The sequence below is a fragment of the Alternaria arborescens genome, assembly GCF_004154835.1.
Source record: "Alternaria arborescens strain FERA 675 chromosome Unknown contig_36, whole genome shotgun sequence".
In the NCBI taxonomy this organism is placed as follows: Eukaryota; Fungi; Ascomycota; class Dothideomycetes; order Pleosporales; family Pleosporaceae; genus Alternaria; species Alternaria arborescens.
The window spans coordinates 146876-171499 of record NW_021167891.1 but is presented as its reverse complement, the minus strand read 5'-3'; the positions used below and the strand labels follow the sequence as shown (position 1 = coordinate 171499).

At 51.7% G+C, this 24624-nt stretch overlaps 8 protein-coding genes across 8 annotated transcripts; 4 read left to right on the top strand and 4 right to left on the bottom strand.

The window, feature by feature from the left end:
- Positions 1-552: 552 nt before the first annotated feature.
- On the bottom strand, positions 553-858 carry AA0111_g10535 (hypothetical protein; the record flags this gene model as incomplete). The annotated part of the gene is made up of 2 exons (XM_028644296.1): positions 553-638; positions 717-858. 2 exons carry the CDS (start codon positions 856-858, stop codon positions 553-555), a joined length of 228 nt encoding a protein of 75 aa, XP_028501894.1.
- Positions 859-1701: 843 nt separating this feature from the next.
- AA0111_g10534 (hypothetical protein) lies at positions 1702-2127 on the top strand (the record flags this gene model as incomplete). The annotated part of the gene is made up of 1 exon (XM_028644295.1): positions 1702-2127. The coding sequence occupies one exon, from the start codon at positions 1702-1704 to the stop codon at positions 2125-2127; it is 426 nt and encodes a 141-aa protein (XP_028501877.1).
- Positions 2128-3609: 1482 nt separating this feature from the next.
- Positions 3610-4868, top strand: AA0111_g10533 (hypothetical protein; the record flags this gene model as incomplete). Its single annotated transcript, XM_028644294.1, has 2 exons — positions 3610-3907; positions 3988-4868. 2 exons carry the CDS (start codon positions 3610-3612, stop codon positions 4866-4868), a joined length of 1179 nt encoding a protein of 392 aa, XP_028501867.1.
- A 3930-nt stretch (positions 4869-8798) lies between these two features.
- AA0111_g10532 (Secondary metabolism regulator) lies at positions 8799-10017 on the top strand (the record flags this gene model as incomplete). The annotated part of the gene is made up of 6 exons (XM_028644293.1): positions 8799-8812; positions 8896-9144; positions 9192-9248; positions 9304-9447; positions 9503-9928; positions 9984-10017. 6 exons carry the CDS (start codon positions 8799-8801, stop codon positions 10015-10017), a joined length of 924 nt encoding a protein of 307 aa, XP_028501878.1.
- A 4671-nt stretch (positions 10018-14688) lies between these two features.
- AA0111_g10531 (hypothetical protein) lies at positions 14689-16377 on the bottom strand (the record flags this gene model as incomplete). The annotated part of the gene is made up of 1 exon (XM_028644292.1): positions 14689-16377. One exon carries the CDS (start codon positions 16375-16377, stop codon positions 14689-14691), a length of 1689 nt encoding a protein of 562 aa, XP_028501880.1.
- A 566-nt stretch (positions 16378-16943) lies between these two features.
- AA0111_g10530 (hypothetical protein) lies at positions 16944-19083 on the bottom strand (the record flags this gene model as incomplete). The annotated part of the gene is made up of 6 exons (XM_028644291.1): positions 16944-17014; positions 17064-17768; positions 17817-18095; positions 18145-18359; positions 18407-18911; positions 18963-19083. 6 exons carry the CDS (start codon positions 19081-19083, stop codon positions 16944-16946), a joined length of 1896 nt encoding a protein of 631 aa, XP_028501879.1.
- A 628-nt stretch (positions 19084-19711) lies between these two features.
- AA0111_g10529 (hypothetical protein) lies at positions 19712-21904 on the bottom strand (the record flags this gene model as incomplete). The annotated part of the gene is made up of 1 exon (XM_028644289.1): positions 19712-21904. The coding sequence occupies one exon, from the start codon at positions 21902-21904 to the stop codon at positions 19712-19714; it is 2193 nt and encodes a 730-aa protein (XP_028501918.1).
- A 737-nt stretch (positions 21905-22641) lies between these two features.
- AA0111_g10528 (hypothetical protein) lies at positions 22642-24381 on the top strand (the record flags this gene model as incomplete). The annotated part of the gene is made up of 4 exons (XM_028644288.1): positions 22642-22678; positions 22728-23326; positions 23387-23915; positions 23969-24381. The coding sequence occupies 4 exons, from the start codon at positions 22642-22644 to the stop codon at positions 24379-24381; spliced, it is 1578 nt and encodes a 525-aa protein (XP_028501919.1).
- Between the last annotated feature and the right edge of the window lie 243 nt (positions 24382-24624).

The following is a 24624-nucleotide window of genomic DNA, read 5'->3' as shown; positions in this document are numbered from 1 at the left end:
TGGTCTCTTTGCTTCTCTATCCTTGGTAGATAAGATGCTGGCATCTACACAGCATTCATTCGGCGTTTGGTTGGGTCACGGATGAAAACGTAAAACGCTCCATGTCAACGGTTACAGCTTCTTCAATCGATAAGATGGTTGCTTGTTCATTTCACGGCCGACTTGTACTGGATACATACAGCATATCGCTGTTATATAATGATGGTGTTTGGGACTAGGACGGTATGCGCTTAGGCAAGAGCGCTCCATGGCGTTTGTGTGATGTGTTCGCTCTTTTGCGACATTGTAGAGTCTCTACCGTAGTTGAATGAACGGTTTTCACACTGCTGTTACAACATCCCGCAATACGCAATGTGCAACTGGAGAATAGCGAACGGCCAGATCTGCTTTATGAACTCATCGCATTATCACTATTTCCTAACCAGATACCGTTCTCGATCTTCCAAACGAGCCATACAAGAAGGAGGCGAGATTCCTATTATATACCCTTTATCCCAAACGCCAGAGAATCGCAAAAGGCCACCGGTCTTCACCATCTTTTCTGTCCTGCTCTCAATCTGCGCTTACCTCCTCGACCTTCACTTCAACACCTTTCGCTTTTGCATCCTCGAAATTGGGTGCTACATATCCGTCTTCTTCTACAAATAAAACGACTAGTCAGCCTTTCGTTCGTCTTCTTCATGAGAGGTAGCAGAGGGTTGAAGTGGAAGACTTACGCATCCGACATTGTATGTAGCCGATTGGGTAGATTGGTCCGTCCCATCGATCCCAGCCTTCTTCGTAAGATGTTATGGCGGCTTTCTCAAGCTCGAAGGCGAGTTCTGCTGCGGTGGGTGTAGGTAGAGTTGTAGCGGACATCTTGGTTGAAAGCATATTCGTGGTTGTAAACGTTGATATTTGCAAGTATCCAATGTAAGTAGGTATCGTTGTTGCTGGTTTATTTGGTGTTTGAAGATATGATTTTGTCCTCTCCAGAACGCGGATTAAGTAGTCCTTCTTAGAAGTCGCGACTCATGATGTTGGGAACGAACATCTAGCACGTGGTGGTGAGACTTCTCACTTAGGCAATGTCAACACGGGGTTCAGCAGCACACGCGACGTCGTATTCGCCTCAGTGAGCATTCTAGACATTCAGTATCACACTATCCCGCGAAATCAACCCGCGCGTTTTCTCCGCATGGAGAATTTGGTCAAGGGAATTTCTAGATGCAGGGTTCGGGACGTTGCGGGGGGTGCGTCTCGTATGGTGGCGAGACCGGCTGCTTCCGCCCGGGCGCGCGCCGTCACGCCACTTGTCTCCCCACCCGCAGGCTAACGCTGAGGGTGTCCTGCTACGAGGGCAGATATCTGTCGATCAGAAGTGCTTGTGCATGGGCTTTCTGGTGCTGGATTGCCTGTGTATCACACGATATTGCTAAGCTGCATCAGGTCATATGCGTCTCTTAGTAGGAGGATGGCGTACGTTAAATGGTAACGATGGTTCGCGAGGCTGTAGATTCACATCACACGCATTCTACTACATCTACACTGCACTATTAGCTACCAGCGAGCAACATCTTCGGTCACTTCATTGATACCCGAACTACCAAGATTTACTCAACCACTACAATCACAATCGGAAGCAGAGGACAAAGATCGACCTACATCCCACAACACATGTCACTCTACCCAAACATTCTCGACATCTCGGCCTTCAATACCATGCTTGCGCAACACCAACACCAGCAGACCCAAACGTCTCATTTACCGCCTTCCCCCACCAAAACTACGCACACGCCACACCCAGGTCACCAAATAACACCGTACCACGTCTCCGAAGCGGTCCTAGACTTCTTCTCGCACATGTTCGCACCTGCGTCATACCAGTCGTGTACATGCTCGACGCCGTGTTGGACCCCAGCATCTCCTAGCACCGACGCCTACGTTGTAGCCTCGGGGCACGATAAGAAGCTTAAGATTGTGGTTGACGACGACATCGTGGTGCTGGAGGACGAAGATGATGGAGGACCGTTATGTAGGGAGGCTACCATTGCGAGCTGGAAGGCCGGAGGAAAGAAGGAAAGGAGAAACAGTAGTAGGAGAAGGAGCCTGCAATGGTTGGCGGGTGTGATTGGGAGGGAAGCATAGAAGGAAGTGTGAGAACGCTCAGGAACGAAGATAAGAAATAGAAACGGGAGTGAGAAGGTAGTCAAGTTGAGGAAATGTAAATATAATGGCAGGACTTGATTCATACTCTAGATACACAATCGACATCCTCTCGACCACTACAAGTGTGGTTGTGTACACTATCTTGAGAAGAATCTCCGAGTGCTCCTTAAAGTAACAACCTGTCTGGATGGTGTTTCCGTATTGAAGACCGAAATGACTGCCCAATCAATTCTACCTAGCTACCCACAGGCCGTGCACGATGGAGAATCTCGGCACTCTCCAACAGTTGCCCATGTTCAAACTAGTTTCCCCTGTATGGCGCATGGTGCACACACGAAAAGATGATTACAACAGAAGACAGTCTTAAGATACAAAGGCAGAGATTGATTCACAGTATGAACGACTAACACAATTCTCCTAGTAAGACACCATGGTTCAAAGGAACTCCCGAGATGCGTTCGATCGCTTTGATGTCCTTCGTTTCCTACTCCCTCATACACCCTCATAGATAAAGAGTAGCCAGTCAAGTTACCCTGTCAATTTTTATTTTTTTTGCAGTCTATAGCCTCAACCCACACGGTCCAGTATGCAAAACATCAGACCACGACCCATTGCACATTTGGTATGGATGCGAAGTGGACCAGTCGCCCGACCGCCTTCCTTGTTTCATTTCTCTGTGTGCCGATATCCAGAGACGCTGAGACGTACCAGCAAGGAGCTCAGAGGTATTCGAAGAACGTGGGAGGTACAAGTGAGAATTCATGACTGCGCCTGGAGATACTCGATGAAAATGGGGGAAAAAGATTAATCATGAAGCCTGGAAGTATTTGATAAGAAGCTTCATTTGTAAGCAACCAACATGTATGAGCCATCGGATTGTTGGAGCCCATTTTTGCAGAAGATCGCTCTTTGCCTTTGCATAACGAGTCCCCAAGATACGCCAGCGAGCATGGTACTCCATCCCCTTAAGGCGACGGATATGCATTCACTGAAGTGAGAGGCAAATGTAGCAGGTACGCTACGTAGTCATATTGGCAAACCCGGATCGCTACGCCCTTGTTCAGTTGCGCAGATACGTTGCACAGTAAGACCATGTGATAAGCATGGCAGCGCTGACGCATTATCCAAATGCGGCTTCGAAAGCCGTCCAAGGAATGTTGCATGTCGAGCAAGAAGAAAAGAAAGAAAGATCGCCAACCCCCAACGCTCGTCACCGTCTTTACCGCCCGAAGTTCTGCCCGTCTTAGCGTCTTGGCAGCAAAAAGCGTAGTCACTGCTCAGTGATGATTGGCTAACTTCACTATTTCCGCCTCCCCCACCCATTACTTTAGATGGAAAGGTCGCGTTGAATTATTGGCATTACCAACGCGTCCAAAAGCTCAAAAAGCCGACAACAACGACGATTCGCAACTTTGCGAAGCCGGAGAGAAAAGGGAAGAGAAAAAAAAGACGGCAAGCAATATGAACACAGTCGAGCGCGGAGCCATGGGGGAAGAAAAGGATATAAGACTAGGAGATGGGGAGCATAGACATGCTACAGATGTGGAAAAAGCTGGCAACGATGGTGGTGACATGATGGGAGGAACACCGTCCACGAAACCCGACCTACCTCCTCTAAAAGGCCTATCATTCCTCGACCGCTTTCTGGTAGTATGGATCATTCTCGCCATGGCCGTTGGCATCGCCTTGGGAAACACCGTCGATTCCGTGGGTCCAGCGTTACAAAGAGGAGAATTCGTCGGCGTCAGTATACCAATCGGTACGTCTTAACATCTTACAAGTCCGCATCCATCTTAGGATACGGTCGCAGGTCAACTGCTAACAACATTGTGTGCACAGCAATCGGCCTTCTAGTCATGATGTACCCTATCCTCTGCAAAGTCCGCTACGAAACTCTGCACCTTCTCCTCAAGAAACGCGAACTCTGGATCCAGATTGCAGTCTCGTTTGTGCTCAACTGGATCATCGCACCTCTCTTCATGGTAGCACTCGCTTGGGCTTTCCTACCCGACCGGCAAGACCTCCGCGAAGGACTCATCTTCGTGGGCATTGCACGTTGCATTGCCATGGTCCTCATCTGGACTGATCTGGCGGGCGGCGACGGCGATTACTGCGCCGTCTTGGTTGCATTCAACAGCATACTGCAGATTGTCCTGTTTGCACCGTTTGCCGTGTTTTATATCCAGGTTGTCAGCCATGGAGATAAGACGGATATAAGTTATGAAAAGGTCGCGCAGAGCGTGGGTGTGTTCTTGGGCATCCCGTTGGGTGCTGCGGTACTCACGAGATTGGTATTGCGGTCCTTGTTGGGAGAAGAACGGTACCAGCGCCGCTTTATCCGCTATGTCGCACCGCTTTCACTCATCGGGCTGTTGTATACGATCATTGTTCTTTTTGCTAGCCAGGGCGCGCATGTAGTTCGGCAGATTACGGATGTGCTAAGGGTTTGCGCGCCGTTGTTGGTTTACTTTATCGTCATCTTTACGAGTACAGTTTGGTTTTGCTGGAAGATGGGATTTAGCTACAAAGTCAGTTGCACGCAGAGCTTCACAGCTGCGAGCAATAACTTCGAGCTGGCTATTGCGGTAGTGGTTGCTGTGTACGGGGCGGGTAGTGGGCAGGCGCTAGCGAGTACAGTGGGTCCATTGATTGAGGTCCCTGTACTGGTGCTTCTTGTATATGTTCTCAAGTGGATACGGAAGAGATGGCAATGGGTCTAGACTCTAGACCTTGGTAGCAGTGTATGATGATCGGAATAAGACATCCACCACCATGTAAGCTAGCCGTTGAATCAGACCTAGCACTCAGTCGTGAGGGAGGTACATTTGGAATGTTCCTTGAACGCTTGTGCTGGTGTGCCTTAGTGACATGTTTGTCGGGACGGTCCAGCAATGGAACGCTCTGTCGAGGTTCCATCGTTTGTAACAATCAATGTCTAGCAACCAGTCATGTACGAGCGGAGAACGTACCGAAGTTCTTTTCTATACACTAAGCATATACACCAGCATCATTAGTCAACCACAACCAGTGTTAGACCAACGTGGGCCAGGGTGTAAAATGCAACTCCACAGAGTGAGATGGGTTTGACGTTCGGCTCCGAACACCGGTTCTTGATTTGGATAAGATTGTGGTCTTTTGCTCGGGCGGTGAGGAAAACGTCAATCTCAAATCGAGTCGGGTAGATATCAACCGGTGGCTTATACAGCAGGATAACGCATCGATTGTGCATGATTGTACCCACAATCTGAATCATAGGGGATATAATTTTGCAACGCAATCGTGGCTGACGCGTGGGTTGTAGTCTGTACGTCAGTGTCCAGCAAGGAGATGCGGCTGGTGGCCGAAACGACTTTGACATTGGATCTTAGGGGTAACGGATATACGCACTACGTCGGGGATCGCCCTGGGGGGTGCGCACTCCCAATGGCCTTTGTGAGTTGTACCATCATCGTACATGCTGGGACGGGCCATGACACGGTGAGGGCCGCCTAAGATGCTGCAAAGGTTTGCGAATCGAGACTTTGCGGCATACGCCATGTGCGAACACAAGATAACGCGGCCGGTCGACAAATACTGTCGTGTATGACAATCGAATGGGCATGCACGGCATGTATGCTGACTCGTCATTCCGCACGCAGAATTGTCGCGCGTGTGTCTTGGGGGACATGTAGGCAGATGCAATTTGCCATGTGCAGGAAGTTCTCTCGAAAAGAGATAGCGGCGGTAGAGTATGGAGAAAGGCATGTCGTGCATGGACAACGGGCGCCAAAATTTCGGTCTTCATTGAGCCGCGTGGTGAGGCCCTATCGTGATGAATTTCGCTAACCGCCGTGTCCCCAGTCAACACACAGCGACCTCGGATAACCTACACCTACTCCAGGCGAGAAAGAAAAGGCAAGCGGCGCCGAGAGTCATTCCGCCTGCTGGAAGAAAACGGGACATGACGTAAAGAAGGACCGTAATTCGGCGCGCACGCTGACTCTGCGTTGGCAAAAGTTTCCGATTAGAGATATCCTGCAGACGGATTATGCTTCTCGGGCTGTGTGTGTTTCGATGATGTCGATTGTGCAGGTGCAATATGTCTGGAACACTTTGACGCGCCTGAAACACCTTTCTGAGGTGTCGGGCAGGCCCAGGCCATGATGCTCTGTCGTCTCAGAAGCCTGGAATGTAGCCCCACGCGCGCTTCATTCTGCAGCCGCGGGCGAATGCCGTCGCGCGATGTGCTGTATCCCAGGCTGGACCCATGCGTATAACGGCAGTTTCTACCAGCATCGACCTTGTTGCAGGCTGTCGAAAGAGGGGAATGTCTCGCTAGAAGGCCGTTCGGCGTACGGCGTCGTGTTTCGAGAATGTTGAGTGGGTTGATGGTGGAGGGAACAATGGTGTTCATGCGGCATCGACCGGCAGGCGGCTCGCCAGTCACTTTCCTTCCCAGCCCTATGGAGAGTCCCAGTAGACCGGTTCAGCCATGTTAGCGACGACCGTGTTTCACTCTGCCTTGCTATGCTCATCCCCGCACTCTTGTCGCCCTCGCCATCATCTGAGCCTGTTTCTTCTCTCTCCAACCCTGCAGCCGCCCCTTGCAAGGTTGCATCGTGGATGTTTTATGCTGGTGTTGTGCTGATAACTGAAACTGCCCCTCTGTGCCTGCAGGCCTGTCGCTCGCTACCAGGTCACCGCCGTCTGGATCGTGGAGCTGACATAAGACCCTGGCGGCATCTTCCTGGCAGCCAGCTGGCGACGTTGTCATCTCCACTTGCCATGTTCTCGCTCGCGTCTCAGTCCCTTGGGCATGTCGTAACATCGGAACTATTGTTTGGTTATGATGATGGGAAAAAAAGTCTGCTCGCTATTGACAGCGTGCATTAGGTGCACGATGATCGCCTTCTAGCTACACTCAGTAAACAATTCGCGGGTCTGGTGTATAGTCTCCCGTGCGGCGCAGTTCTCTAGACGGCAACTAGGAGCGAATTAAGCTGTGTGATCCTAGGCGGTGAACCATGCTTCTGGGAACGCTTTCGACAGCATGCATCACGTATCGACAAAGTTACCTGCCGTGTCGGCGACTGCATGCGAATCCAATCGATCTACCTGCTACTGACTTGGCAAAAGCTAATGTCACAAAGAAGTCACAAAAAGACATGTAGGCATTTATTGCTTGTTATCGTCGTCGCGAGGAGAGCCTCTCGCAGACGGATGGGTGGGGTTTGGCCCCTTGCGTAACCCTTCTTTAACCAAACGACGAGTCGGCAGCGGAACGGCGCGCGGCGCTGCAACAAGACTTGTGTCGAAGTGCATCGAAGTGCAATCGAGACGGTCAAGTTATTAAGTGTGGGTGGGCTGCAAAAACCTGGGAGCAGAATCTGGGAGCAAGTATCGGGACTATGTTTCCGGTCCCAGAGAGCGTTTTGTGCCATGCTCGCAACGTGCTCTTACAACGCTGCAGACGGGCAAACGCACATGCAGACATGCAGGATGACGGTTCGCTGGGACAAAGCAATTGTTCGGTACTCGTCTCGCGTAAGCACGATGGTGATTAAGCAGCTGCTGGGGAGCGCGGAGATTATCCAGGCTGAAAGCTATCGTTGGGTGGTATCACTTGGGTAGTCATTTCGGTCTTGGAGGCGAAAGCGTCGCTTGGGCCGATTGTACGTGTAGGCTGATGGTGTCCTGAAGCGGCAGACGACGAGCACAGAAACGGCAGGGCGTGTCAGGGTGGGTGTGAATGACGGCGATATGCAGGCGCCTCATTCGCCCAGGTGGAGCATGGTACGGGATTCTGCGCAGGACGCTTACCACTCTATTGGGCGTAAAGGCCAAGACGAAGGGCTGCGATGCGTGCATCAGCTATGGGAGGGCAGAAGATGCATGGGAGGGCAGAGGATGCATTAGGTTCCAGAGAACAGGGCGCATGATAATTTGTCTGAGCGGTGTGTGCTCAAGACTAAGAGAGTTGAGGGTATGCTCAGGTGCCTACGGTGCCTACGGTGCCTACGAGTGGGCCGGCGACGGACAGGGAGAGGGTATGGATGGGCAGGGAGAGGGACGCTTGGAAGGGACAGGGAGATGGAAAGCAGCCAGTGAGTGCACGGATCCCCTTCCGACAGAGTGTTACCGCCATAATGGTAACCGGAAAGAGTCTTGTCTAGGTTGGGTCAAACTCCGAGCGTGAGTGGCATGGACAGGCCACCTAATTAATAGTAGCTCTGTTAATGGCCTGCGCTGCCGACGGGTCCCAGACGTGCAAAAGATGGGTGGAGCCGCCGGACTGCCTCTTGCATTGATGCCGGCACGCCTGCTTGTGGTCGCAGCCCCAGCCAGCGTCAGCCCTCGTAGTCGCGCTTGACGGAAGCACTGCAGGGGTCTTTGTCGCTTTTAAATACCTCCCGCATCGCTCTCTGATGACTGAGATCGGCCTGCTGGAGTAGCATCATACCTGCCGGAGACGTCGCCTAGCCACGCCTAACCACGCCTACAACCCTACCACGACCAAGACACCCGTCCCATGATCAGCGCAGCATACGACACGACTACCGCATTCGCTCGACGACGACGATAACAAAGTCACCCGCCACTGGACTTGCTCCCGTCGTGAGGCAGCTTTGAGTGATTTGAACAAGACGGCCGCCCTCGCTCCAATGGTCACGATGGCGTCAAATGGGTGAGTGCTGAGTGCACCGCTGCCCCCCGCTCCGTGCGACATGCAACTCTGCTCCGGCCAGACAAACTGACCAAGCGCGCCAGATTGCCCGTGCCCGCTCAGAACAGCAACTATATGGAAAACGGCCGCTGGTATCATGGCTATCGGAGAGGCCTCTACATGTACCCGTGCGACGAGGCTGAAAAGGACCGCATGGACATTTACCACCAATTCTTCGCCGTAGCACGGAGAGGCCAGCTGCACCAGGCGCCCGTGCCGACGCAGCCAAACGTGCAGCCCCGCATCCTCGATGTAGGCTGCGGGACGGGCATCTGGGCGATTGACATGGCCGAGTGAGTTGCTTGCAATCTGTCATATATATACAAGCTTATGTGTCCAGCAAATACCTAAACGCCGAGGTGCTGGGATTGGATCTCGTCAATATACAGCCTGAGAAGTATGCCGCCCGCCCGTGTCGCTTGTCGGCCTGACACTGATTGCAGCCCCCGCAGAATCCCCCCGAACCTGCGATTCCGTGTACCACGCGACTACGAGAGCCCATGGACGCTGGGCGAGGACTCCTGGGACCTGATCCACCTGCGCATGGCCTGTGGGAGTGTGACGAGCTGGCCGGAGCTGTATCAGAAGATCTTCTCGTGCGTGTTGCACTATGCCCCTCGCAGCCGCTCAGCCGCTAACTACTTGCTCCAGCCACCTCAAGCCCGGCACCGGCTGGATAGAGCACATTGAAATCGACATGGAGCCGCGCTGCGACGACCACACCCTGCCCCCCGACAGCATGCTCACCAAGTGGTACGGCTGGCTAGCTGACGCCACGCACCGAGTTTCGCGCCCAATCGCCTACGAACACCGCACCCGCCAGCTGCTGCAACAAGCCGGCTTCATCGACATCCAAGAGACGGTCATCCGCGTCCCCTACAACACATGGCCCAATGACCCGCACCAAAAGGACATTGGGAGGTGGTACAACCTGGGCCTGACCGAGGGCCTCGAGGCGCTAACCATTGCACCCCTCACCAGGGTCTACCAGTGGGACCTCAACGCACATGTCAGGCCAGTGCTCGAGAGCGTTCGCAGGGAAATCTGCAACCGCAAAATCCATGCGTACAACAACATGTAGGTTTCCAATATATCCTTGTGCCAACAAGGGCCCAGCACTAACCCTTGACAGCCACATCTGGACTGCCCGCCGTCCCCAGCAGTAGTATCTCGCACCACCCTTGTAGAACACTGTTAAACATCCCCCTCCCGCCAGACACCCACCTAGTCTGGACTGGCCATCTTCCGACGCTTTATCGCGCTTCATCGAGCAACCAACGCGACGGCCTCGTTCGTTACACCTGGACTCGATATATGCTTCCAGCATGTTGTGCATTCCGCGACACCATTTTTAGCCTCACTGGGTCAGCACTGAGCAGAACAAGGGAGTCTGCCTGTCACGCCACATGTTTCGCGTTTCTCCGCGTCTTCGCGTCTCCGCGCTTTCGCGTCGTCTCCGCGTCGTTTTGCTATTCACCTAATGGCGCATCTTGCGGTAGGGAAAATCCGGTCTTCTTCGGCGACTACCACAGCCTGGCGTTACGGCATGTTAAGAATATGATACCTTGATACCTTGATACCTCGGTTTCCTTGCGACAAAACGATTTCTTCACCATCTGTCTTGTCACCAAAGCACGGTGGTCTGAGCGCGTCAGCATGGTTGTGCATGTCGCATTCGGCATCAATGCAGTCACGTTCGGCATCAGTGCAGAGCACATTCGGCATCAGTGCAGAGCACATTCGGCATCAGTGCAGAGCACACAATGCGGGTGATGGTGGATTGCATGCGGCCTTTTGGCTCTTTTCTCACGAGCGTCTTGTTGTTTTTAGCGGAGCAGTGATCAGGACCCTTGGAGTCCCCTTTTGGAGATAGCACGAGCAGTATATAATAGCTGGAATATACCCCCACTTGCTCGTAAACTTTATCGCGACTCGTCGGTAACAAACTCTCGGAACTATCTACCCTCTTGGAAACGACATGACGGAACATGACGTTGCACAGGTGGCAATGCAATCTATCAACAAAAACTGGCTGTAACGTGCATGGTGATGGTAACATTGGCGGCTGTGCTATATACGCTCATGCCACGCGTCGCTGTTCCGGCACAGTGGGCTCTTGTCCAGGATCACATGACGAAGATCTGTAACGGTGCAGACCCAGACGGCGCTTCTAACAAGCAGGAGGGTGGGCGCGTAATGTTTCAGTGTTGCATCGCTGCCTTGTTCGTTGGCCCAGGGTGCCGGACCGATCCATCCTGTAGCAATTATAGCAAGCGAGCTGCGGCAATGGCATGGCAGCAGCATGGATGACATTCCGCCAGCGGGACATGCACGATATAGTATTGCATATAGTAGAGACTGCAGCACAAGCACGATGCGCAATCCACCTTTGCACATATTGCAGAAAAATAAAACCCCTTCTGACTCGTACGACATACAGAAAAGAGGAGCAAGTTTGTCGAGGTGCAGATATGCGGGGAGGAGGGACTGGGGGCGAGAAGGAGAGAGGTGTCTTGCTGGTTCCGGTGCTTTGGGCCGGCCGAGGCTTCTCCCGTATCCCGCGTACCTTCCTTCCGCACGCGCACCCCCAACGAAAGAAGGAACGTCGGACGGACAGACAGCAAGCAGGACTGGAGTCGTCGCTTGTACAGGCTACATGGTGCATTGTTCGCGGAACGTCTCATTCCGCCCTTGTTAGTTCCTTCGTTCGCACTTCTTAATGTATTATTCTGCACTGTTGCATTCGCCCTCGACTACTATTACCGACGACGCATCGCAATTTTCATGGGCACCAAATAACGCGTCACGCTCGCGCACGCTCGCACGACTTGCTAACGACATATAGGGTACGGATGGGGCGCCATGTCACCACTTTGATAACCACGGTCCTTTCTCGGTGCATCTCTCAGCCTATAATGCGCACACCTTTGCCAGCGATCGCCGCACCTGTTCTGACATGTCCGGCAACGCCTTGACAGCTCGTGGCCGCCGGTCGACATCGGCAGGCCATCCCCACAGACTGAAGCTGCTTTCCTGACCGCCAATTCGTCCAATTCCCATGGCCAAATCCAATACCGCTTGCTCCGAGAACCATCCATCTCATCCCCGCAACCGAGACACCGAGCGCCGCACGTGGTGAGAACGCCTTTGCAATCCGCCTCTTTCTCCCATCCACCTTTCTGCATCGTCCATCTCCTTGTCCCTTTCGCGCGACGCGACCGCCATTATGCACCTGCTACCACAATCCGTACCATAATCCGACCATTATACACCGCCAATGTGACTGGCGAGCCACACCAAACTCTATTCGCCCTTGTAGGTCCCAGCCGAGCCCATGATGCATCACTCCCACCCACCCGCTGCCCTCGTTACCGATAGCGAGGTTCGGCCGCCGCAGCATCTTACATGAGAGCGAGCCCGTCTGCGCCACTATTTCCGCCTGTCACTACGCCGTCTCATTTTTTTTACCACTCTCTCGGATAATCTTCGCCCGCTGCCAACCAACAAGTCGCCGACTGACTCTTGCTCGATACTCCACGCGCTCCGGTGCTAGCAAAAATCATGGATGGTGGAAATGTCAAGGTTTGCCATGTTGCTGATCTCCATGTCATGATCGAGTCAAACTTTTCGCCTGGATTCACGACATGTTTTGGACTCGCGCACTAGCCGCCCATCTGCCGGCCCAAATCTGTAGGCGGCAGGGTAGTCGACAACACCGTTTGTCTGGTCCTTCGACGTGTTGGTGGCGTGGAAGCGACCAACCGTTCGGATTCCTTTCCCAGCAAACAAACGATGGATTACTCAAACTGGACATCAGCTCTTACTCGGGGAAGCGAGGCGACAAGCAAGGGCGCACCTTTGGCATCCAATCAGTTGCCGGCTGTCGCTTGGCTGGCTGAAGAAGGTACATCTGATTCGGTGGGCTTTGATTCGATGCAATTTGACTTCGGTTCGCGTACCGGACGCCTCGCAGGAACCGTAAGGTTTCCCGCACTAGTTCCTACTACTACACTACGCTTGTCCCTGAAGTCTAAAAGCACACCGTACTCGTCGTTCTGGAACAATTTCCTCAACGGGAGAGAAACCGCGACCAGGCCACGCCGTTCCGACTTGGCACCGCTGTCATGACGTCCTCTCGTAAGTCCACCATTTCCACCTCACTCCGAGGCCTTCAACATACAACTCCCTCCAAAATGATGAGCAACGCTGGGGCCATAAGAGTTCCTCTCTACTTCTTCCGTCATCTCGATGGGAAGCGGATCGCAGGAACAGTGCTTTCAAACACCAGCAAAATATTCTACACCAAGAATCTTCTCAACTTTCCTGAACCATCGCTGTTATCACAACGACACTCTCACATATACACTTTACCTCCACTTATGATCGGAAAGGGTCCAATGCTAATGATTGGATAACGGGACAGAACTCCGGATCTAGTAGCATCAAGTCGCTGCTAGTCAGAGGCCTGGAAAGCTTGGTAAGGAGGTTAGTGCGGTGGAGTGTAAGAGGGGTCTTGCTAAGATTTAGTGGCTTAGTACAATACGGGCAAGACTGGAGGTTGGAGATCGCTATCGTGAAGAGGGTCCTCTGGATCGTCAAAGTGGAGTCCATTCGCGCAGGGCAAGACGAGATGACGCGATCACGGTAGTTATGCACGGAAGTGACGCGACTCGTACGAACGAAGAAACGACCGAACAGCCAGGCGACATACGCGTTACGCGCTACCCGAGGTCGGTCTTGTCGGAGCAATGGGTATACATCGGTAAGTACGGTACGTATACAGATGATCGCCATTCCCTCGTATCTCCGGCCGGAATTCCCAAGCCGTGTTCGCATCGTATCGCGCGATGCTACAATGTCGCAATCTCCCATGACACGCGTAGCCATCTCTCCAAGGGTAACTAGCTTGCCCCGCAGAGAACTTTGGAGTAACTTCCGTGGTAAAGGGGAAAAAAATTGGAGTAAGTTAACTGCCGATGCGTGGCGCTCACCGGTAGATTCAGATCGTTGTGTGCGTTGTAGTCACTTTTTTTCCCCTCCCCTTTCGCACGCCAAACAACTTTGTGAGTCCGTCCTTCGACTATGTGGAGTAGCGCCGGCAGTCCTGGGACGCCCGTCTCCACGCCTATAAAGCCCGTCATCTCAAAGCCTGTTTGAAATAGGAAGCTCGTAAAGCGCAACACCTGCCTACTGTATATAGGTAACTTCCCATACCTACATACCCCTGCTTGCTCCCGAACGTGATGGCTACGCGAGTAGCAAACCGGTACAAATTAGCCGCGCTTTGCTGCCATGCTGCATGCATGCATCTGACATGGACGAAGGAGCAGAAGCGTTTGGCGAGGGCTTTTTCGTTTTCCGCATGAGACCTTCTAGCTGTCGATCTTCGCTCCCGTTAGTGCTTAGGTCCAAACTGGGTGAGAAGTTAGTTCGCTGCTTAGTACTCCGACGTGGGTAGTTGGGGGCTAATAGGAAATGAGGTTGATTACCGAAGGCTTTCCTTTGTTTTTTCTTGTGGCGCTTTCTTGTCTGCCTCGTTTAGATTAATGTTAGGTATACACTGTGTGGGTATGCCCAGGCAGACGCGTACTCTTTATTGCCTAGTCACGGATATTGTAGGGCAAAAGGAAATAAGATGAGGCCGTGCATGGAAATGATCCTCCGCGGGCTTTTTGGTCTAATCGGTGTAAGATATATCCATTATGTTTTGACTATCACGCTGATTGGAGTACTGCATCACTTAAGGTACAGCAAGTCTTGGTGTTCCCGTGCGTACAAAACCTTCATCCCGAGTACAGGGTGAATGCATCAAAGCCTCCTCACCGATGATCGTGCGGTCAAAGGCAAAGGGATCGAAGACACTTAACAAGGTCATCAAACGTCTCATGACCCCAGCTTGTCGATTGAGTGATGCTTCTGAACCCATCCAACGTCCCGTATGGTCTCCACTCTCTTGCCTCGACTGCGTTGTGCAAAGCGGTAACATCCATCATATTCGAGACATCTACCACATCCCCACAAGCATACTGCGATCCCTGATGCTCTCCCTGGATGGTGGCTCTCACGGGAAGGCACTGCTCATTGAGCCAAAACTCGACTGTGCTCCAATAGGACTGTGGGGGTGCTTTGTCCATGAGATCCTCCAAGAATACTAGGGCGTATCTCCGAATCTCATCTAGTGTCGTGACATGGACATTGTCACTACAATCGTGTACGCGAACTATGATTGTAGTACTGGGCGGGAGGATTGTAGTGGTCCACAGGAGATCCCATGCGTTGATCTGGATGTGGTTGGCAGTCGTGAACTGCAGAATGATGGTCGGCTTGTTCCCGTGACACAGGGCCGCCTCAATCGGAGTACAGTATCTCATGTAAGAGACGCAACCATAAACATCCTCGAAAAATTCTGCGATGCGACGCTCGAGTACTCCATACGATGCCTTCGTAGCCAGCGAAGTATCGCAACCCAGGAAAAGGGTGAAGCGAGTCTTAGAAAGAAAGTATGGGCGGACCATTTTGCGAAGTTGTTTATTGACGTTAAGCAAGCCGAATCCATGTCCATGCGTGATTCCCGTGTCAAAGTTGTAAGTGACTTTGTGATGAGTAAGTGCAAGCTCAACGATACCAGTGATGAGCTCGGTAGGTAGGTCGAGCAGACTCAATGGACTTGACGGAGGGACAAGCTCGTATGTCTGAGTGCCTTCTGATAAACGAAACTTGCGGCAGACGTTGGTTCTATGACTGGTCTGCCGATATTGAATGGTACCTTGGATGCCGCCTGGGTCCACATGAACTTGTTGAAGCAAGCGGCGTGTTCCCTTCAAACCTAGTGAATCATTCTTTCCTAGCTGAAGGAGAACGTTGGTAATGCGCTCGAAGTTGAAATGTAGCCCCTCCAGCTCTTTAGCACCCGAATATGCAATGGACCGTCTTGTTTTCTTTGTGTTCTCGAATTTAATTGAGATGTTGCTTGCAATCTCGTCCCAGTAAATGTCGAGTGACCCCAGAGTCGGTGTAGTTGCAGTGCCATCCGTGTACGCATCTGGGTGGAGCTCAAATTCGATCTCAAGGTCGTCGTATGTGACTGCTGCTCTGGGTACACCCGTATCGATGGTAACAGTGCGGAATACTGAGAGGCAGGACCCAACATCGTAGACCCAGTCTTTATAGGTCTTAACTGGATCAGCGACGATAATGGGAAAGGGTAAAACTTTTTCGCGGTGTACGCTCCACTGGAAGCGAAAGACATTCTGGCCATAAAGAATGCCTAGTGCCTCATGGTAGATCTGACGGCAGGTATGGATAATGCCAGAGCTTCCCGCAAAGTCGTTAACCGTGCTTATAGTATTATCGTCGTGAAGTTCAGCCCCAATGGTGACAGATTGGGGATCTACGAGTAAGTACTCATAGATCTGGTTGCGAAGTTCGGGCGGGATACCGAGTAATGAAGCTGCACCCGGGTCGTCGGACCGAAAGCACACTTGTGCGACCCGACTGGGCGCTGGTTCTGGCAGTGGAAAGTGCATGACTGCGCTGAGATACAGCAACTCTGTTGCTGGGCGAGTCGCACGATGACAGCTGTGTGACTAGAGTTACTTAGCAAATGCAGAAACACGATGATTTATTTAACAGGGACAATACTTGCCTGATGACCGCAGGCGCAGTGACTTGCAGTTATGACACGTTTGAGCGCGGTGTAGTAAGTGAGTCTCGTATGGTACTAGGATAGTGGGTGACAGAGAGGTGAGCGGCAGTGTCCAGAAAGTCGTAGTGATGTGAAAAAGCTAAGCTTGGACCCTTGTAATCGAGAAAGGAAAGAGCAATGACTGTTGCACTAAAACACGGACTGCACTCACCTTCACTTCATCAACATGAAGTGGCGCTTCTTGGATACATGATCAACAATGAGCTGACAGTAAGACTTCGTGTTAGGGAAAACATAACAACAAATGTCATATGAGGAGCAGCTAGGAACACTCACGTACACTCCATCACCACAGCTAGGTAATTCGAGTCAGAAGGCTCAGATCTCGGTAAGGTGATTTTGTTACTCGCAAGCAACTGAAAGTCTTCACTTGCTATGGCTATGTGGTTAGATACGCCCACGATCCAAGAACTTCTTCGGCAAATCCACAGTCTTTGCACGCATATACTCCATAGCATCTATACATTCATCAGCCACAATCACGTCAACAATTCATGCGTCACTTACTCTTTCCCAACGTATCATACGAAGAACACGTGTTGTAACCTCCATCCCTCAAGTGGTCATGCAGCAAGAAATGCACTGATCGAATCCCCGCAATCTCAAAGCGATCAATCGGCTTGCCGCTATACTCATGCTTCCCAAGAAGCTCTTTGACACGCTCGATCGTCATAAAAGAACGCAGCCAATCCCACTCATCATCGTAGCGGACGAAAAACCCGCAGTTGCAGTCTGATGCCTTGTCACCAGACCGGCCGGCGACGATGTAACCTAGCGGTGCGCGAACCGTTTCGCCGAATGACGAAAGATCAACTGGTGATGAGGTCTCATACGAGGTCTGCTGGCGCGGATATTCTTTCGTGACCTTAGGTGGGCTGAGATTGGTGACTGTTCTGTCGCCGTACATGGCATGTACGCGCAAGGGCAGTTGGTCTTGAGGGAGAAGTGAGACCCAGTAATCGTAGTATGGTTTCGGCGCAATCTGTCGCAGGTCGTTGGAAAGCGAGAGACCAGGAGCTGATTGGAGGAAGACTTCAAGACACCAGCGATTGAATCCGTTGGGGACGTCTGGCCGTACCAACTCGGGATCAGAGGTTTGAGCAAAGATCCGGAAGTCGACCGTTGCTACGTCCTGGTTGTGTGCATCGATTGGTGATGAACCGTTCTGATGGAATCTGAGCGTTTTGAAGCGGTTGACATTGTCTCCCATGGCTGATCATCGTTAGTTTGATGATGTGATGACGATGTGAATGCGCCTACCGTATCGAGTCTGATCTTCGGTGATCTTGCACTTCTCCTCTATATCGAGACCACACACAAACATATGCCACTCGCATTGCCAGCCGGCTGGGGCAGTGATACCAACCTTAGTCGTAGGTGGTGGGGGAAAGCCTTTCACCCCCGTAACACGTACTACGTCCTCGCCTACTTGCTCCATCTTGACATCCGTGATATCAGCTGTGACATCACAGTTGTAGTACAGTGGTCCTTGTATCTCATACAGCAGCTGCGAAGTACATGTGCCGACAGTGACGCAACCTGGACGTGTCAGCCGCATAAAGTCACGAGCTGGAAAATCAACGCCTACCTCCAGTATCCTTCTCTTTCGCAATGTTGAAGCTGCCGTCATACTCTACTTCTGCGATAGGGAAGCCCATGTTGATGTGCTTGCCTGTCTTCATGAGATCTTTGAACATCGAGTAGTATCCTCCTGTGACGTAGGCTGAGCACTCAACTAGATGGCCAGCGATGAGCGCTCCAGCAAGTTCATCAAACTGGTCGTTCTTCCAGTCATGCCACCACCTGATCGTGTCAGCTGAGTCACTGGTGACGGTAGTAAGGCGACTCACGCCGCAGCACCAATGACTGGCGCAGCATCCGCAACTCTTCCAGCGAGCACTATATCGGCGCCTTGTCGGAAAGCTTCTGCTATGCAAAGTCCGCCCAGATACGCCTGAGCGCACACCGGTTCCATCCCCCACTCCTCGAGCTTCTTGCCATGCATCAGACTTTCAAACTTCTCCCCCTTCTTGATCAGACTATTGACCTGTCCCGTCACATCATCGCCTTCGATCCATGCTACTTTGAGATGACTAGCGCCCTGCTTCTCCAGTATATCCACTACAACCTCAGCGAGAAGTTCAGTGTCTGAAGCACCGGCATTCACAGCAAGCTTCGTCTTGTTCTTGACTAGGTTTGGTACTGCCGGTTCGAAGCATTGAATAAATGTGTCAGCGTACATGGCGCTCTTCTTACGCTCCTCCAGACTCATAGTGCCATTGTTGGTCTTCGTAGACTTTTGCTTTACTTTTCCACTACCGTGTACAGTCATGGTCATTTCGGATAGCCAATCGCCTGGTTCAGTCAGTTTAAAATCATACATATCCGCTTGTCAGGAAATCCTACCCATTACTACATCAACTTCTGGGTCGCCAGCCATACGTGTGATAGCAAGAGAACGGTCCGTGAAGCCACCAGAGCATCCTGCGATGCGCACAGCGCGTTTGCGATCAGTAGAGGGAGACATTTTCACTCTTTTAGGATTCGGCGCCATGTAAAACTCGTACAACTCAAAAAAGTATTAATTATTCTTATGACGGAAGGTCTCGAAGCTATATACCAGGTCGTTCAGATGCGCTCTTCCGAGATAAGGCAAGCCGTCAAAAAGGTACCTAGGTAGCAGGGCCGTTACCCTGGACTTACCCAATGACGGCTCTGAAACCAAGTAGTGCGACCTCCATGTCATGTATCGAGGGCTACTTGCGGATAATCTTCAACGAAGGAAGACGATTTCCTGTACGCTTATGGCGGGGTTGCGGGGAAGGAGGCGGACGTGAGCGCGCAAAGCTGTTCAACGCTCAGAACGCGATTTCGCGGCGCCATCGCCAACGATATATGTTCTAGGCGACATCTTTCCGAATGCACTGTCAAATTCGTGAAGCCAGTATAAGTGTGGTTAACTCTTGTGGTTTGAAGGTATGAGTAGGACAGTGACGTGCCATGTTTGCAATTCGGTTAATGACTCATGCTATGCTCAGGTCATGACTCGACAATGTCATTAGTGCTAGGATGCCTTTTGTCGACATGACCATTCTAGTCAATGCATCTCTCAGTGCCACTATCATAAGAGGGCATCCAAGATCCCCTGCAAACACTCACGGCGCCAAATTCTCGATCACAAGCCATACCATCTCAGGCTTTGCTTCCTCCGGAATAAATTCTCTACCCTTGCCATTACCTCTGGCCTCCTTCCTGGCACTTCTCCTCTCCCTCCTGACCTCCTCTCTTGCCTCACGCCACTCCTTCTTCGCAGTCAAGCGCTCTTTTCTCAACACCTTCCTCTGTGCTTTATATTCCTTCTTGGCTTCTATCCATTCTGGATCTTTCTTTAGCTTGGATTTGGATTTGGCTTTGGCTTTGCCCTTTCCAGTGTTGTCTTCTTTGTTCAGAGTGTGCTTAGCTTTCAACACACGTTTCTTCTGACGGTGTTGTTTCTTCAAGGTACGAGAGCGTTCCTTGAGGTGGTGGCGAGCATCGCGGATGGAGAGTTTGCGTGCACGTGCTAGGTCTTTGTCCACGCCAGAGAAGTCTTCGTCGTCGTCGAAATCAGAATCAGAGTCGGAGTCGGAAGAGATCGAACTGTCTGATGACATGGATGATGTATCGTCATCATCGTCGCTGTACAGGTCCTTTTCCTTGGCTTTTCCTTTACCCTTGTCGTCTATGGTCGTCGAGACAGGGTATCTTGGAGTATTGACCTTGCTCTTCTCATCTCCATACAGCACGCCCGACTCTTGACCTGCTGGAGCGTGGTAGGCAGGCGGGAGGTCATCGTTTTGTGCTTCTTGATACTGTTGACCCAATGTTGTGCCTCTAACTTGGGAGCCGTTACCGCTCCCACTCCCACTCGCCATTTTGCCCACATCAAGCCCAAAAGCATTGGCGCGTTTTCCAAACTCTACACCCCAATCACCCATGCGTTTGCCGAATTGTTCACCAATCTTGCCCAACTCTTTCCCCACTTCTGCCCACTCGTTTCCACGCCATTCGTTTCCACGACCACGACCGCGAGAAGGCATACCTCGTCTGCCAAAAGGCCCGTTGCCTGGAGCTCCGAATGGTCCTCGGCCTGGCATACCAAAGGGCGAACAATCGCCCCCACGGTGCCCTCGAGGATGGCGAGTTCCAGATTCAGGAACGGAATGAGGCGGGTCTTCATGTCCCAAGTCCCTGTTCTGTCCCGATATGTGACGACCAGTACCAGAAGAACTCTGTGCCGGAACTCTCCAACCTTCGAACCGCTCACTCAACTCATACAACTTTCGTACCCTCTCACTCGGCGCCGGGAGATTCTCGACGTCGAGCGCTTCAATCCAGGGATACAATTGCTGTGCCCTCCATTCAGCTGTTGCAGTTTTGTCCGCCAAATTAGATAGGACAGTACTTTTGTGCCCCATGGGAATGGGCAATTGTTCGAGAAGCGCAGTCTCACTGCGGAACGACACAACGAGACCTCTTGGCGCAAAGAACGCCTCGTTCGCGCCTCGAATGTAATCGTCCACTGTAGTTGAAGAAGTGTATCCATGCGCTGGGATGTCCAGCAAGTCTTTGGCTGTTGTCTTCGTGACAGTACATAGGACTTGTAGACCGTAAAGAAAATCGGCGAATTCATCAGGTTTAATCGAATGATGATTCAAAACTTCGGCGTAGGCGATTAGGAACGTTGAGATTTCGTCTGCACGCCGTCCTGGCCCGGCAAGTTCAGGTATTGCGATGAGACGGTTCAAATGCGGTGCATACTGCGCTGCGGCATCTGGCTCTCGATGCGCGAATTTCAGGGCTTGATCAAGTAGACTGGACGCACTAGACTTGGAATCAAACTCGCTGTGCACTCGTCCAACTGTAATGCTCTCACTGGTGCTGACATGCTGCACAGGTACACTGGTAGCTTTGTCGCTCGTATGATTTGCATAGTCTGGCGCTTGTTCCCGCTCATTCGCAGGATCTGGTTCTTCACCTCTTACTCGATACTCCCATACTTCGGGCTCATTAGGACCTTCGTTGGAAGTGATGCGGTGGGCTTCGATCTGGCTTGGGTCTACGGGCGCTATACCGTTGCGTGTATCGTGAACGGCCTGGTCTTGCGCTTCGTCGTATGATGGTGGCAAATCTTCGTAATGTGGACCTCCGGGGCTATGGATGGGGGTTGGCTCAAAGTCGTTATCAGAAGAGTCAGCGACTGACATTGCACTTGGGGCGGAAGCGACGTTAGGTCGTGATTGTGCCGATGGGGGTGGTGGTCTGGAGTTGAAATCGCCATTGGCGGGGTATGATGGTGGGCCAGCCATGGTCGGGAAGGTATAGGGAGTCAGATTTAGTCCAGTATAGGGATGAATGGTTGAAAAGTTTGAAACTCTATAGCAGTCTTCTTGATGTATAGAGAAGAACTGGAGGCTTGCTCATATGTCTTGTCGATACTCTGCTAGCCGCGTAGAGCTGAACGGAAAGCTGTTGCCTTATGCGAGGAGATGTCCAATCGCAACCTTAAGCTCAGAACCACGCGTTATGTCCAGGGCTAATAGGCGTCCAGTCAAGCAGTAGAGCTTGTCAAAGATGACGCGTTAGTAGGGGGAAGGCCGCAGCACATGCGTGAGATGCACTACATCGGTGGGCTGTGAAGTGGGGCCGACGCCACATCAGCTCTTAGTTAGCCGTGGCGGTGTAACCGATTCTAACAGATCAAGCTTTCGCGAAGCATACCAACTCAGATTGATGGAGAAACATGCGTATCATGCGCTATAGAGAATACTTGAGAGTTGGAATGGTATTGGTGTCACAAGTGCGCAGCGTGAGAGTTTGCTTACTCTTTCGCTCCGTGCGGCCCGCCTAACAATTCGCCCATAAGACCCACCAGCCGCCATGTCAGGCCATTTCACTTTGATCGTGAAGCTTGTCACGGTGTATGTTAACATCAGCCAAAACAACACGAACGTCTTTGAGTTTAGCACTACCACTGTGTCCCTCTGAAAGGACGGGTGACGACAGACGTACAGAGCGCCAACAGCACATCTGCGCGACTGTCAACATGGACGGGGCCACAACTGTAGCCGTGATAGGTCTAGGTAAGATGCCTTGTGTTTGAGATGGCAAAACCAGAGACTGAACTTTTAGGACCGGCCGGCCTCGTAGCACTGAAGAACCTCAGAGAGGAAGGTTTTCACGCCACAGGCTTCGACCGCAATGAATACGTTGGCGGTCTTTGGCAGTACTCAGCGAAAGAGCAGACCTCGGTCATGGAGACAACTAGGGTCAATATATCCAAGGAGAGAGGCTGCTTCACCGATTTTCCCTTCCCGGAAGATGTCCCATCACACCCTGCAGCTGCACAAGTACAACAATACCTAATAGACTATACAAAGCACTTCAAGCTAGGACCGCATATGCGACTCAGCACTTCCATCGAGCAGATCACATTTAGTGAGGGGCGGCAGCAATGGGTCTTAAATATTCAAGGTGGGGATGAAGAGTACTACGACAAGGTCGTCGTAGCGATTGGCGGCATGATCGGAAAGGCCAATCTTCCAGTTGTGGAAGGCATTGAGAGGTTTGCTGGGTCTAGTGTACACTCCCAAGGGTTCAAGCAGCCGAAAGATTATGAGAACAAAAGAGTCATGGTCGTCGGCTTCAGCAATAGTGCGGCGGACACAGCTACGCAACTCGTGGGTGTGGCAAACAAGGTGTATATGGCGCATCGGCATGGAGCTCGCATTGTATGTTCAATAGTACGGCCTGAAGTCGCGAGTATTTTGATACTGACTCTTAACCTATAGCTCCCACGGCGCATCAAAGGCGTCCCGATTGACCATACGCATAGCCTACGTCTCTTCACAGTCCAAAGCCTGATCCTTAAATACTTTCCGCATCTCGGCGAACGTCTATTCGACAAATTTATTAAGAAAATGCAAGACAAGAGTTTCAAGATCCGTCCTGAGTGGCGCTTCGAACAAGCAGGCAAAGTACCCGTAGTGTCTGATACCCTAATTCCTTGTCTCGAAGACGGTAGCATCTCCTCGGTCGCAGGAATAAGACGCGTTCTAGGCGCCACTGAAGTGGAACTGCAAGACGGAACTAGGCTTGAAGTCGACGCTATAATCTGGTGTACAGGATACGCATCAGATTTCAGTATGATTGAGCCTTGCTTCGATCCCACATGTCGTCCCCAGCAATGGCTTGATGCTCCCGGATCGAATGGAAAGTCGCTTTTCCGTCTATATCATAACGTCTTTTCACTGGAAAAGCCGGATAGTTTGGCGTTCTTGGGCAACGTTTCTATAACACTTGGTGGATTCCCCATTTTTGGTACGTGAATTGAGATGTAACATGCAGGCGAAGCAGATGCTGACAGTGAGCAGATATGGCATCTATGGCTGTAGCCCAAGTCTGGGCGGGTAAATCCAGTCTACCATCGCTTTCTGCCATGAATTTCGCCGTTGGCAAGCATCATATGTGGTTGGCCGACTCGGCGAAGCGCATTCCCAACGTGTCACCAGGGCAATGTGAGGCAAGTGAGTGGGTAAGGGCTATGGACCATCTTGCCGGTACGGGTGTTAACGAGTACCTGGGATATGGGTGGAAAGGCTGGCTTTTCTGGTTACGCGAGAGAAGATTTTGCAATCTGCTGATGGGCGGTATATGGAGTCCGTCCATACATCGTGTATTCAGCACGGGGAAGAGGAAGTGCTGGGACGGAGCGAGGGAGGCCATCGAAAGAGTCAACGAAGGGGTTGCCAAGATGAGAGAAAAAGCGAAGAAGAAAGCAGTTTGAGGTTGGATGGAGTCTTGGTTTCGCGAATACACTGGAGCGTGCTCGAATGTTCCTTAGTGGTGAGCTTCCCCACCCATGACGCCAGGCTGTATCACCGAACTTACAGGCGGTAACCTTTGGCACCACGCAGCACAGCGCATATATGCTCTGCGGCAAGTACGTGGATGTTTATCGCGTTTTCATAATCTATCAAGCTAGTATTGCACACTCTAAACTGGGTTGTCTGCGTTGTCAAGGTGACGT